Below are 15,364 nucleotides of genomic sequence, written 5' to 3' on the forward strand. Positions count from 1 at the left end.
ATGCTTGATTGAATATATAGAGTAATACACAATCTTCAAAATCACTACATATTTGACGAATAAGACTGGATTTACCAAAGGCATTAACGCTCCCATTATTTCGAAAACAATTAGTTTGTTTTGTTCTGATATAGTCAAAGTGACAATAAGTGTGCAATAAATAGTCAAATTCACTTTTAAAATAGCATGTTTCGAATAATTATTTTATGTCGATACACTCAGTATTAAGATGAGTGGTTTTGAATTTCGCTCTTCATGCTTGGGTATAATATTACACCGATTCGATTAGTGTCATGTGATGTTCAGATGTTAGGCATTAAAATGCACAAGACACTTCCACTCACAATTTATAACCGGATAGCATTATATGTGTATAAAAGTTAACTTTTGACCTTGTTTTGTAAAGACGAAGCTGCCACTTGATAGATATCGAATTAAAAGGTAAGTACACGCAGTAACTTTCAACAAAGTGTACGGCATTTTTGTTAAAAAGATGATAGTTTATACATGTAAATAACTTAACATGCATATTGGGATACTGTAAACTGTATTTATTTATCGGTACGCATGATAAATATACCCAGATTTTTGTATATATATATAGTATGTATGCACTGTGATGTTTGTGGAGTTTTGTGCTGTTCTTCCATGTTTTTTGTTTGTGATTTTTTGTTTTTGTGTTCTATGTCTTTGGCGTTTACACAGTGCCATTAAACCGGGTTTATGTTTAAACGTTTTCCTACTGAGCTTGTTTCAGTAGTTTTTCACATAAGTATGGATCTTAATTATTGTTTGGTGCGAGACTTAGTTTACCTCAGTATTGACATGTATCATTAATACCACAGTGTAAAAAAGTTTCTATAATCTTCGTTCATTGTAAAATTTTAATGATACTCGTATTCACAATCAATACATCCACATGTAAACCAAACATAAATATGAGTGATCAACCTTTAACTAATTACTAAATAATGCGTTTAAGGAAAACAACTGACAACAAGATTGTAACCGTGCATTTAATCAATAGCTGATAGCGCATAAAAATAGTAAATGGCGGGTGGGTCCTAAAACATTTACAGTGATCAAGTACCGTCTCATAAGGTAGAAATACCCTGTCTTCTGCACCTTTCTTTCAAATAAAACACGCTATGCTTCATAAGAACAATCTTTTCAATAAATGTTTGTCCTTTTCGGTATATTTAAGCAACTGTATTAATTGCAGTACTTTTTATTTTGGAGTAGGAGTGCATCGTTTAACTTTTATAAAACCTAAGCGCCGCCGAGAAGCCCTAAACCACAATTTAGAATTTAAGATTGATAATCGGCCAAATGGAGTAATTAGCGAAACCTTGCCTTGCGATGTAAAGGAAATATTCCTGCATATTTTGGTTATCTAGACCCTCTTATACAAGAATCGGGTCGTTGCATTTGCACCATTTTTAGTGATATTTTCATTTTTAAGATGGCGTCAAATTGCAAGCTGGCTGTCAAAATTTACCAAGTTGACAATTTTATAGTCTGTGTTAATGCTTTGATTCTCTTAAAAGGTTTACTTTTCAAATATAAATGTAAACATACCACTGAAATGTATACCTATTACAGTAACCATGGCGTACAAAACTGACAAATTCATTGGTTATTCATATACAGTTTGATGCTTGGTTACGAAAGGAAAAAAATGGCCACATCTGTAATGTGCTTGACACCTGTAAACCCCTATAAATGTCGAATTTAAAGTACAATCAGCTTGAATATAGTCAGTGTTGTCATTCTTGTGATTAAATAGTATGCCAAGAATTGGCCTTTATGAACGTATATAGTTAATAACTGGAAATAATTAAACTACTTCCTTACTCAATTATGCTCAATATTGTTTTTGGAAATACTATTCATAGTGTTATTTATGTTCTCAAACCTTTCAATTCTTTATAAATAGCCGGACATTCTATCGAATTATGTACATTTATTGTTTAAAGAAAGCAAAGTGACAGACTGGTTAAACTGTGAGGGTGCACAGATAGATAGTTGAATTATTGTCTCAGAATGAGCTGATTTTGGCATGAAAAACAATTTAACCACTGACAATTTAACACAATTTATCAATTTCAATTTATCTTGTAAAGGTTTTTCTGAAAGCTTTTGTTATGATTTTTGCCCTAAGCATAAATTTTCTAAGTTAAAATTGAGAAACTACGACCTGCTGTTTTTGTCAAATGTCTCATATTACTGACTTTCTGACATTTACAACAAAATTGGCTCCATTAAATAAAATAAAAACAAATGTCGAAAAGGTCAATCTTTGTAGGCTTTATTATATGTCATATCTATTTAATAAAAGTGTCATTTTTGTGCTTGACTTGGCACTTACTCACGATTTAAAACATGTGCAATGAATTATTTGGTATCTGTGTAGGTACAGCCATATTATAGGTCATATCATATTTAATAGAAGTGTCATTTTGGTGCTTGACTTGGCCCTTACTTATGATTATAAAACATGTGCAATTATTTAAGTTCCTGAAATACTAAAAGAAGATTAATTCCTTCATGACAAGTCTTCTTGTGTTGGCGACCTCGGTTTGAAACTGGATTTCGCCTCTTGGCAAAAATAAAGGCATCTGCAAAACGACATATTTGTGTAAACAACATGATATTGATATTTTCTTATATTGTTAAAATTATAAACTTTTGTTGCTCATTGTATAAAATGGAAATCAAAGATTCAAGAGGCATATCACATAATTAATTATTATTTATTTTATTTATTTTTCTCTCCTATATACACTGAGCAAAATTTCTAATTAGTCACACGAGTTTAAAGACAATAACTCAAAAACTATTCGATAGTGAACAAGTTTTTTTTAACACGATTCAAAGATCAACTCGTCTGACACAAGTACATAACATTTTATTGAATTCATTTGAATGATCTGTGCCAATTCATTTAATACCACTGTCAGTTTAGAAAGTCACAATTTATTTAATACTTCGTATGGCCCCCGTTTGCAGCAATCACTGCCCGACAGCGCGACCTCATAGAGCGAATGTATCTTTGGAGAGTTCCCTGGAGAATCCCAGTCTATGCATGCACCACCACCTGCTCAGGTTGTCCGAGATTACCTGGTTGTGGCCCTTGTCTTATGGAGCATTTGAGCGCGTCCCAAACATGCTCTATGGTGTCCGGACTCAAGTCCGGACTCCTTGCTGGCAATTGCATAACTTGGATGTTGTTGTTTCTTAGCAATTGCTGCGTTGCTCTTGCGGCATGACATGGCGCATTGTCTTGGGCAAGTAACATACCTCGATTGGCGGCTATGTGTGGCAGGATAACAGGTCTACGTATGTCATTTTGGTACCTTAGTGCATTCAGATTACCGTGTACCCTGACCAATGGCGTTTTGGTGTGCATGGAAATGCCTGTAAAAAACATAACGGAGCCACCACCGAATCGTTCCTGTTGAAGTACACACTCCGCGTGGTTCCGTTCCCATCGGCGACGGTAGACCCGCACCCGACCATCAGCTTGTTGCAACTTTACTCTCGTCTCTTCAACAACAATGACATTGGACCAATCAGCTAGCGTGAATCGTAGGTGACGTCGCGCACACACCAACCGATCATGATGCCTTTGCATTAATACGATACCTTTTCTTGGTCGTCTTGATCTAATACCGACCTCTCGGAGGCGGTTACGAACAGTCTGCGGTGTAACATTTCTACCATGCAAACCCAAGGTTTGCCTCGCTGTCGACGTCGCAGGTTGAAAACGATGCCTCAAATGACTCAAAATAATGTACCTATCCTTGCGGCGTGTGGTAACTCTATATTTAGGATTCCGCCTGCGGTCAGTGACACTTCCGGTTTGCTGGAATTTGGACCAGTGGAGCTGAATTGTCCTAAATTGTCTGTTGACTGTTCCGGCTGCCTGTAATAGAGGCAAAACTTTGAGCATGTCATAAAATGAACACCATGAACATTATGATTCAAAATAAATTTGGTAAAGAAATGACGTCATGAAAAATGTGATAACATACCTATCTGAGAGATTGACCAGCTGCAACCATTCCAACCGCTCTACCACGCTCTTTTATGGTCATTTTTGCCATTTTGTTATGTTTTTCAGTTCATAAAACGTGTAACAAGTGTAGATCATTATGTACGAAAACCACGGATTGCACGATAAAATTTCACGCAAAAGGTGCACACGGCTTATTCGTTACACTCCGGTTCATTTGGTCAAATATTGAATATTTTATTAGTGCATACGATACGTTAAGTATAATTCATACATTTAATACAAGATGTTTTAAAAAAGGAGTTTCAAACATTTAAATGTAAATCTTTTTAGGCTGACTAATTAGAAATTTTGTTCAGTGTATGTATATATCTTTTTAAACAAAATTTCATATCAAACACTATTGATAAATATGTTGATACATCTGTCCTACTACTAATAGCTGTAGAGAATCTCTAATCAATATGTCCACCACACTTTCGTCACCAGGATGGACCCACGTCATGATATCCTCAACGTTTGTATTGGGTTTTTTGTTGAGAATTGATACAACAACCATTGGCTTATATTTACACCTCTACTTTCATTCCTTAAATGAACTGCCTTTCGGCAATTGCGTTTATGAATCGATGAACACAACATGTTCGGATCGCAATTAATCGCATAAACATGAGATCTATTGATCTTGTTTTTGTTTTTATTGTGGCAGCAGGTCCCGTAAAATATAATTTAACATTTTAGAAAGTGTTAATTTATTAAATTTTAAATGTTTTGTTTAAAAAGTGTTTCAATTTTACGTTTAAAAGTGATTTCAAGTGGTTTATCTTTTCCCGCATTATTGTGACGTCATTTGAATTAAATGTTTCCGGTTACAATCGGGTCGTTTTATTTATAGAATGTGTAAGAAAGGATTACTGAAAAGTTTTCCTAAATGAAATGAAGTATTTTTTTAACAATTCTTGAATAAAATAATGAACTATTGGTTTAAATTTAAGTAATGAATTGCAGGGTTGATGTCATAATCGGGGATATGAACGCAAACGGGCTGGTCAACATACGTATTGAGTATTTCGGACTGCATACACTTTGACCAGCCCAATTGCGTTCATTCCCCGATAATGACATCAACCCCGCAATTCATTCCTTTAAACATTGGCATCCCCTTGAACATTCTCTATGACCTGTGTTGAAATAATGGTTTTGGCTTTTTTGAGTATATATATATATGTGCTCCATCTTACACTTAAAATAGACGTGAACTGTCTCCAGCTTCATCAATGAACATTTATCGGGCGAGTTGGCGTGTGTGTTGATAATAACTTCTTGCTTGAAATATAGTCTTTCTTTATAATTTTTCTTGTTGTGGAGATTGCTCTTTGAACACTTGATTTAGAAATGTAAAATATAATTCACATAATTGTATTTGAAAGGCCTAATTTTAATTTAAAGAAACAAAAAACCCAGCTGATGTGAGGATATCTTTGACAGGAGTGTTACGGATATTGCTCTATACCAGAACAATATCCTGAATGGCCTCCTTCTAAAGTTCGGTGAGATCGACATATTTCTCTTTGTTCACCGAGGTGAAATCAAATCGTGTTTGGGTCTTGTTACACGATTCCCTCAACACTTTATAAATGCAAACAGATGCCTTGACAGATTGGGGGGCTTCATCTTTTATTTGGGATTCATCCATGTGAACCGGACAGCATTTTGTGCCACCTTTGAATTAATATGACATTCCGCTGAACAAAAGCTGAAAATCTTGCCTCTGATGGTACAGTTATTAGCTTTGGTCCGGGTCTCTTACAAATAAAGCACCGTAAATGAGATTTTGTTGTTGAGGGGATATTCAGTCTTACTGATGGAAGGATAGCAAATGATGTTTTCTTTGATGTTGGAGGCTACTGGGCTTGTTTCTGAAGGTTTTCATATAAATATTGATATTCTTTATTGTTTCTTTGGTAGATGAGTTAATTACCAGATTTTCAACAGGTGATTGCTTGTAAAAGTGCTTTATACGGCTTTTGTTGTAGAGTACATCAGTGTTCTTCAATTCAATCGGCAGGCCCTTAAGTATCAGTTGCTTAATTTGTTTTAATCATTGTGACATTGTATGGAAAGACGCTTTTTTCTGTTTACTGCAAAGGAAAAAGTTGGAAATTAAATTTGCTAAGGAATCGTCAGATATCGAGGGAGTGTTTTTACGTTGATGTTGCTATTTTAATTGTTCAAGCCCAATGGATGCGAGCATTATCATTTTGTTAATGAGGTGGCAGCGTTCACCAATTACGAATTTTTCCTATTGCATTAGGGGTTTACGGCAGAGGTTGTTGTAAAAATAATATGACTTGTGAGAACACATTCAAAAACGTATAAAACGTCACAAACACGGCAGGAAACGACCATTATGGTAAAACATTCGTTTATTTTGGCGGAAATTATCAACGCAAAAACACAATATTTTTTATATAAATATATAAAGCAAGAGCACATATGCATACAAATAAGGCTTTGTAAAAAAAAATAGTGAAAATGATGTGGAATGGCAATTTACAATTAAATGAAAATGGTGTCATTCATGTATTTTCGTTAACTAAGCCCATATTTACCTATGGATATTGTTACGATCGACAACGTTGCTTCCGCTATTCTTGAACTTGTTGCTTTGACGGTTTTGTCTGAATCATAAATATTCCAAAAACAATATGATGGAAATGTCGACATCAATTACAATATCACAAATTGAATCCAATGTATCATATTAGTGTATTTTTTTAATTATTTCTAATGAAAGGCGCAAATTGATAAGAATAGGAATAATTTTGAGGCTACTTGGACGCATTGTTGCACTTCGACTTGTCTAAAATGTAGTAAGTAAAATAATATTTGTAAAAACAATATAAATAGATTCCGGACAAAATAGTACACCCAGTGTAGACGTTATAAAGAAATGCATTACCATGAGATATTTTGGCAGCCGTTTTGGATGCCATTTTATACGTAATTCTGTCGCGAAATGCTGTTCCAATATTAAATGTAAATTTGTTATGACATTTTGAAATAATATCAATTAACTCAAGTCAGACAAACCTTCAACACATATGAACAGGTTCATAAGATATTTTCATTTTGTATTTATTACGGACATTAACGATACAGCAAAATAACAGATCTTCTCAGGCTGACGTGTCTGAAGTGTGTGTTCAAACTTTCAATACGTCCACCAGACGGCTGTTGGCCGCTAGGCCCGCATTCTTTTATAACCATATCTCGGAATTTCATACCTTCAGATCGACATAACATTTTTAACTTTTCACGATTTTATGCGCGCACGGGCGTACCAACCTCAAAATATTTACATCAACATTTACATCTGAATTGCCTAGTTACCAAACTGCTCCAATAGCTACGGACTGCGATCTGCATATTAAGTAGCTTGCTAAAATAAGCGCTATAAGGAGTATTCATAATATGTTATGCAGTTAGAATAGTGAGAATGAATTGCGTTCTTGCGGAATTACTCAACTAAACTTATAGAAAACGAAATTATTCTAATATTGACTAGTTGCTAAATACAATATAAAAAGAAAAACACTCAAATAGTTTTGAAATGAACGCGTACTGAATCAAAATTAAAACATTCCGGCCGTGGGACTATATTTATGGTACCTTCGGTTAAAATAGAATCTGGGTCATCGGATTCGGACAGGTTTATTTTTGGTTTGATCTATTCATGATAACTATCGTAATTGAGGCGAATTAAACCGTAGCTAAACCGTTGAACGTCGTATAAAACCGTCTTTTGTTTGTATGAATATGTATTTCATCCCTATTTATTCAAACAGTAATGTTACCATTTTCCTAATGAAACGTATCCCAAGTCATTTTAGTTACTAATTAATTGTACCTATCCAATTGAACAAAACAATCGTGCTACCGCGAAGACTAATTTGAACAATTTAACAGGCCTATCCCAATTTATAAAGACACCTACACAGAAGTGGTCAAGGTTTATGCAAATACCGTTTAGCCATTTTCTACGTTTCACAAATATTTTGTGAATACAGGATCGATTACAATGCGAATGGTTTCCTTGAGACTAACAATGTCTACGATGGTGGCCCCTAAAACACTTCGAAGAGAGAACAAGTACTAAAGTAGTCAACCCAAATCCCCGTTATAACACGACCGTGTTACGGTTTAGCACGGCTTTGTTACGAAAGCGTTGTGTAAACTCCAATGCAATGGACGTTAAATAGTAATCGTTCAGTGTCTGGACCTGTATTCCGAATGAGCCTCTTGTCCGTCTTTTCTTTTATCACCACGTTCTCCTGTTATTTCAATCTACCAACATTTGTTATTGCATGTACACAATTACTTTTCTACTCCGTCTTTAAATGGAGATTTACGTTAGTTCAAACAAAATACTTAAACAAGTGAATTATGATGAATTATGCAACCGAATAAGCAAGAATACCGCTACGACGGTAAGTTAGAACTTTTCAAAAATGTCCTATTATTTATTTTTCATTTCGAGTACAATTGAGACATTTCAACCATTTACGGAAATAAGTATTTGTCGTAAAATTAAACTAATATATGAATTTCATCTTGGACGCAATATTGGCTTACATGATTTATAGCTTTTGGTAGTGTTGAGTAAATATTAATTTAATATGTTTTAAATAAATAAATAAATCAAATAAGAAACAATATATTTTCCAAATCGCTAAATGCCTCCAACCTATCAAAGAGGAGTTTTTCATTAGTTTTTTATACTATACAACACGCCTATTTTTAAGTATACCTCATTTTGATTGATCTTTTTGCAAGCATCTCGAACGTCATATTGATGATTCAAAATGCTTTCTTCTTATATATCAGATTGTTTCAATGTTAACAAAAACTAAACGATGGTTTCAACCAAAATTGTAAGCTAATGCACACATTTGAAAGAAATTCCCTATTTTGTTACACTTCTGCGGCCATCTTGGACGCCCATTTGATGGTAGTCTAGGTAACCAACATCTCCAAAAAACATAATCGATACTGCACCATGGGTTTTTGACATACAATGGTGATTAATGCGTTTGAAACATGTCTGCATTAATCTGCATTATTAAGACTAAGAACCCTTCGTTTATAATCATGATTACGTAACTTCTAATTTCACCAATTATAAGCCACTGACCTTGATCTTTGTGCCTTTCGACAAAATATTGATTATAATTTAGGCTACTGTCCTTGATGCTTATTCTCAGAGGATCATGACTCAAAACAACTTTCTAAAACATTCTTGACTTCTCAAACCTTGACAAGTAAGTGATAAAACGTCATAAACACGATGTAATATGCACAAAGAGTATATTAAATAAATGAGGTTACTTCATGATCTGTCCACATCAATACTCTTTTTGTTTGTTAATTTTACAATGTACCAATGGTTCAAGTGTCCACTGACCATTCGGAACTCCGAGGCTATTTTCCGTCGAAAACAACCTCGCATGTATACCGGTTCATCAGTAGAAAAACTGCGTAAAAATTAATAATAGTATTACTTAGTCTAAAAAGATTGCCATTGAAGAGTATTATTGCATTAATAATTATGATTCCCAAGGGTAAAGTTCAACTGATAAATTTTGATAAATACGCGACCTTCTTGCAGCGTAGTTTAATGTTAGATTTTCTGTCATTGTAAACCGTTCATATACATCCGAGTTCGTTTTCGATGGAAAATGGCCGAGGAGTTCCGAATGATTCATAGAGTTGAGACATTTTCAATCAAGAATATAAACAAAAACTTAGAGAAACTTGCTCGGAGATTGGCAAAACGTAGTTTATCTGGACCCAAAACACGTATTTCACTTTGTTTCAGAAGTAGAACTATGTTATTCCATGCTTTCTGCATGAATGTTTATAAATGGTCAAATTTTGCGGTTGGAGTAATATTCATCATTGATCTGCGTTTGAAGCGCATTAACAATTACAGACCATGCAACTGAAAAAAACTATACTTTTGCCAATAGTAAAGTTGGTGCTTGCACTTTGAAATAGTATGAACATAATATGAAGACTTTCTTAAGACTTTCAGATTAAGAACGGCGGAATCGGCGGAGCGAACAAGCCCGTCATAAAAAATTTGTTTATGATGTGTTCTAAATCTATTGTATTGGTACGTGTTTTCACCAGTACCAAACTTCGACGCCATGCCTTTTTAGTTTCAAAACTGCAATGTACGCTTAACCAAATCGATAGGCGATTATAATTGCAGCAAATGTAGGTTTTATTTAAATTTAAAGGCCTTTCCTTATCAGTGCTGACAGAGTTGGCTTGTATATGTGTATATCTCTGGCTGAACAGCTATTATCTGAAATACAATAGGTAAAAGCTTAAAAACTGCTGTGATGAAGTAATCAAATATAAAGCATTTTCAAGACAAAGGACATAATTAAAATTGATAGTTTAAAAATAATGGTATTATCATTGTATATGCATGATTAAAAGAAAAAAAATGAAACAAACATGCCACTTTTTACTGAGATTCCCTGTTTGAAAATATCGCATAACGGTTTCCCATTTTATAAATAAACAACAAAACGCGGAATGGTTTTCAAAACACCTTGTTAGTCATGTGATTGTTTCACACACTTACCTGTAAATAATCGTTTTAGCGACTCGCTGTCATTTTCAGAGGAGATAACCTCTTTCAAAAACTCCTTCGACCAATCTCTTTACCGATGTCGATCTATTGGCCTCTGTGTCTACGTTGTTTCGCAGCAGTTTTCCATTTCATTGCAATGCAGCCTTGTCCATTCTTTCAGGAAGCCATACAGTTGTATAATTAGCATGTTAAAGCCACGTGATGAGTAGAGATAAGTATACCGACGGTATTTTAAACTTACTGGAAGTAACGTCGAAGACGGTCGTAGACGACCCCAGCAAATTTCGATTTGGACAAATGCGCAAAAGTGCAAAAGAAGCATGTGTCATAAGCAATGCGATAAACCAGTAAGTAAGATTCGATGTGTTCTTTACAATGATATCAATTGTGTTTTAGGTTTGTTTTAACAGTTTTCTTTTTTTCTTGCAATTGAATCATCTGGTGTCTAATCCCCTTACTGCCATACGGTTAGGGTTAGAAATGCTTATAAAAGGCCTCATGCATCTAGTTATGTGTTTCACAACTTGTGTTTGCACGTTTGAGTGTGGCTATCCGTACTAGTAAAGGTGGTAATTGTAATAGTGTTCGTTGTCTCTTCAATGTAAACTGATGGTATAATCACCCAACCACCACACGTCCCTAATCCCTGCTCACCATTGAGTACTCAGTCCTTCTTTTTCGATTTAAATCCTTTATTACAAACGTACACATATCGAATAATGCAGCATGTTGAGTTTCTGCGTACATTGAGTTAGCTCATGAGTACTGCCCAAAAAACATGTATATTTAGTGAGACTCGCATAGATTTGGCCTTGCTCGTGATAAAGTTGATATCTATGCTGTTGATGTATGACATATGTCTCAAAATTGAACGCGTCTAAAGACTCATTCTTTTTAATAAATTATTACTGGATGGTGTATACCTCAAAACTGATCCACTTATACACGTACGCATACATGCAGCATTTCGCAACACCTTTCTTATAACGTCATGTATATACAATTGGATAATCACACAAATACTAAAATAAACTGCTTTAAACACAGACATTACGAATAACTTCTGTTTGTTTGCAGACAAGATGCAGACAGGCATTTTTAACTTCGGACTTGGGCTGTCCGTGGGCCTTGGGTTTGCGTACATGGGCATCACCTACTTAGCAACCCCAGATATCCTTGGGTTATCAGCCAGCGTAAAGCACAACGAGGACGGACTTACTCATGAGGGTCATGGTAAGTGGAATGGTTACCGTTTACTTTACTATCTACATCATCACCATCATCATGGTAACCGTTGACATTACTATCTACTTCATCATCATCATCATCATCATCATCATCATCATCATCATCATCATCATCATCATCATCATCATCATCATCATCATCATCATCATCATCATCATCATCATCATCATCATCATCATCAGCAGCAGCAGCAGCAGCAGCAGCAGCGGCAGCAGCAGCGGCAGCAACAACAACAACATCAGCAGTATCATCATCATCATCATCGTCATCATCATCTTCATCATCATCATCATCATCATCATCATCGTCATCGTCATCGTCATCGTCATCATCATCATCATCATCATCAGCAGCAGCATCATCATCATCATCAGCATCAACATCATCATTATCATCATCATCATCATCATCATCATCATCATCATCATCATAATCATCATCATCGTCGTCTTTTTCTTCTTCGTCATTATCACCGTTACTAGAATTGTCATCATAGTCATCATCATCGTCAATATGCTAGATAAAATCATCAAAATGTAAGAGGCAAGTTCAAGCAGGCATCCGTTTTGCACATAACGGCATTAAATTTAATGTGTATGTAAAATTCTACATAATTCATCTGTATCAAAGGCGTAACATTAAAATGATCGGCATCTTTATTTTTGACATAGTTTATGTCAAGTTTATCTTGAAATGTTTCTTAAATTAAAAAATATCTCATACAAAACTTTTTCAGACTACGACACAGAGGCAAACAAATTGTATGATCAAGTACGGGTTTTATGCTGGATAATGACCAGTCCCCAGAATCTAGAGAAAAAAGCCGTTCATGTGCGTGCCACGTGGGCTCATAGATGTAACAAGCTTATATTTATTAGTTCAGTGACTAATGACAGTTTTCCTACGGTTGGAGTTGATGTTCCCGAGGGTCGCGATCATTTGACTGGTAAAACTATGAAAGCATTTCAATTTGTGTTTGACCATCATTTCGACGACGCTGATTGGTTTATGAAAGCCGATGACGACACATACACTATTTTAGAAAACTTACGTTATTTTCTTTCGAGCCAGAACAAAGACTCGCCAATTTTTTTCGGTCATCATATAAAGGATAAGGTTAAACAAGGGTACTTCAGTGGAGGCGCGGGGTATATAATTAGCAAAGAGGCGCTAAGGAGATTTGGCTCTCACGAAACGAAATCATCCATGTGCCGCCAAGATGGTGGAGATGAGGACGTGGAATTTGCCAAGTGTATGTTGAACTTGGGGGTTAAAGTTGGCAACTCCACTGACCGGTTCGGTCGAAGTCGATTTCATTGTTATGAACCGGTTACACATCTTATGGGCGCCTATCCGAAGTGGTATATTAATTTTGACGCACACGGAGCCAAAAGTGTGAGTAAATGCCAGGGGTAATTTATTCCTATGGCTCAACAAAATAAAAATATATCATATAAAATAGAGAGTGTTACGACTGTCTGACGTTTAGCCTTCAATTTGTACTTTTCCAACCTTATAAATCATATTTGACTCTTAACAGTATGTCAAATGGTTGTACAGAAAACCGTAAACTATTATATGTACTACCACATGTACAAGGTATACTTCTCTGGTCTTAGCGGATAAATACCCTTTTTACTATTTATTGAAAAATAGATAGGGAAATGTTTTTAGAACCCATCATAACATCGAATCTTATTGTCCTGCTTTGTGCTATGGAAGAAAGTGTTAATATGTATTAATACAACACTGAAGTTGTTTTCAAAACCTAAAGCCTTGTTCATAACTAAAAACAAAACGTTTTGGAATCAAAATGTCACTAATACCATATTTTCCGTAATTAAATCCTCCTAAATGTAGCAATTCTAAAATCTCTTAGTAAAATATATGTCGAGTAATAAACCTTGCCCGAATGGAAATAGCGGTATTATGGATCCTAAATAAGTATTTACTTTTACTCTTTCAGGGTCTAGAGAGCATCTCCGACTATGCAATAAGCTTCCACTACGTGCCCCCGGCCAACATGTACGCACTGGAGTATTTTGTTTATCATTTAAGACCGTACGGTATTCATTCCAAACTTCAAGAATTAAATCGGAATGTGGCGTAAAACCGTAAATGCCGTAGCATTAAAATTAAATAATATTTAGATAAATGCAATTATTATTTAGGTGTGAATTAGAAACGTTGACAATTTGTGCAAGGGGCGTAATGCTTATGGGCTTGGTAATATAGCTATATAGGAAAAACGTGGCTTTTGTGATGTGAGTCATGTGGCTTTTGTGATATTATAATCAAGCACATGGTTCTATGATTCTAAAAAAGGCGACTGCAATCAACATTTGTGTAAATATTTCAGCGATCGAAAATAGTTCTTGCAAAATTAAACGTGAATTGTAATAAAATAATAATCTGTCAAAGGGATGAAATGCCCTTGGGCTTCGGTAATATAAAGGAAACATGTGGATTGTGTTATGTGGAAGATGTGACTTTTTTGATCTTACAGTCAATCACATGGTGTTGTGAACCTAGCAAATGTGACTGCTTGGTTAGACATTCCATCAATCCTTTGCCAAACAGTTATTGTTTTACAATGATTTGTTTCGGATATTAGAAAGGTTCTTCTTCGATACTTAGCATTCTTTTTCTATCATTCATTCAAAGTTATTGGTTATCGAAGTTATACAGTTTGTATAAAGATTTTGCTAAAACATGTTTGTATATAGCAAACATAAAAGCAATAGCCCGGAGGAGATTTTTAAAAGTCGATGATGACCGTTTTTCGCGTTGGCTCGGAAGATCTGATAGTAATGAAAAATAAAGGAGACAATTTCATTAGTTCCGCATGGTATAAATGCGGATATATGACTAGAAAAATAATCTGGTGAAAGTTCGAAATGAGCTTGGTATGCGTGATCTCTACAAATTTTAAAACAGCCAGTTCGGAAACAGCTAACACAACATGGTTATTGATGAGTATTTAAACGTATTATGCGATTTTGCTGGAAGAAGAGTTGTCTCCCCTGCCTGATGCATATTAATATTAAAGAAATTATGTCTGTCAATTTTCAACGGTATGTATGAAGAGTAACGGAAGAAAGTAACATGGCTGCCGATTATGCTAATCTGAAATTTGGTCAAAGCGATAAAATAAAGTTGGAGCTTACGTCAAAACAAGACACTTCAAGCAGTTCAATCTTTAGATGTGACATTAAAAATACGAGGGCTGTCCCACTAAATCGTAGACTTTGTTGATAAAAAAAAAATATACGCAGTCACATTAGAAAAAATGCTTTGCATCTAATTAAATCAATATACGAATAAAAATAATCAAGAAAAACTGAAACAGTATTGTTTAGTTTAGTGTTCATACATTGGTTCAATATACAAGTATACCTTTAGGGCGCAATCTAATAAACAAACGAAAGAAAATTTAT

At 35.0% G+C, this 15,364-nt stretch overlaps 1 protein-coding gene across 2 annotated transcripts; it reads left to right on the forward strand.

The window, feature by feature from the left end:
* The first annotated feature begins 285 nt into the window (after positions 1-285).
* On the forward strand, positions 286-14,678 carry LOC128242241 (glycoprotein-N-acetylgalactosamine 3-beta-galactosyltransferase 1-like). 2 transcript variants are annotated; one of them, XM_052959329.1, is made up of 5 exons: positions 286-441; positions 10,840-11,026; positions 11,757-11,912; positions 12,664-13,322; positions 13,894-14,678. In XM_052959329.1, the coding sequence occupies exons 3-5, from the start codon at positions 11,762-11,764 to the stop codon at positions 14,035-14,037; spliced, it is 954 nt and encodes a 317-aa protein (XP_052815289.1). In that variant the 5' UTR covers positions 286-441; positions 10,840-11,026; positions 11,757-11,761; the 3' UTR covers positions 14,038-14,678. The 2 variants fall into 2 exon arrangements, with proteins under 2 accessions (XP_052815289.1, XP_052815288.1); XM_052959328.1 differs by lacking the exon at positions 10,840-11,026.
* The last annotated feature ends 686 nt before the right edge of the window (positions 14,679-15,364 follow it).

The sequence above is a fragment of the Mya arenaria genome, chromosome 8 (genome assembly GCF_026914265.1).
Source record: "Mya arenaria isolate MELC-2E11 chromosome 8, ASM2691426v1".
NCBI lineage: Eukaryota > Metazoa > Mollusca > Bivalvia > Myida > Myidae > Mya > Mya arenaria.

What these genes read in the sequence shown, in the direction of transcription:
- LOC128242241 (XM_052959329.1), top strand. Translation starts at nt 11,762, where the DNA reads ATGCAGACAGGCATTTTTAACTTCGGACTTGGGCTGTCCGTGGGCCTT. An exon ending in ACTTACTCATGAGGGTCATG is followed by an intron (nt 11,913 to 12,663) that starts GTAAGTGGAATG and finishes AAACTTTTTCAG; the next exon opens with ACTACGACACAGAGGCAAAC. An exon ending in ACGCACACGGAGCCAAAAGT is followed by an intron (nt 13,323 to 13,893) that starts GTGAGTAAATGC and finishes TTACTCTTTCAG; the next exon opens with GGTCTAGAGAGCATCTCCGA.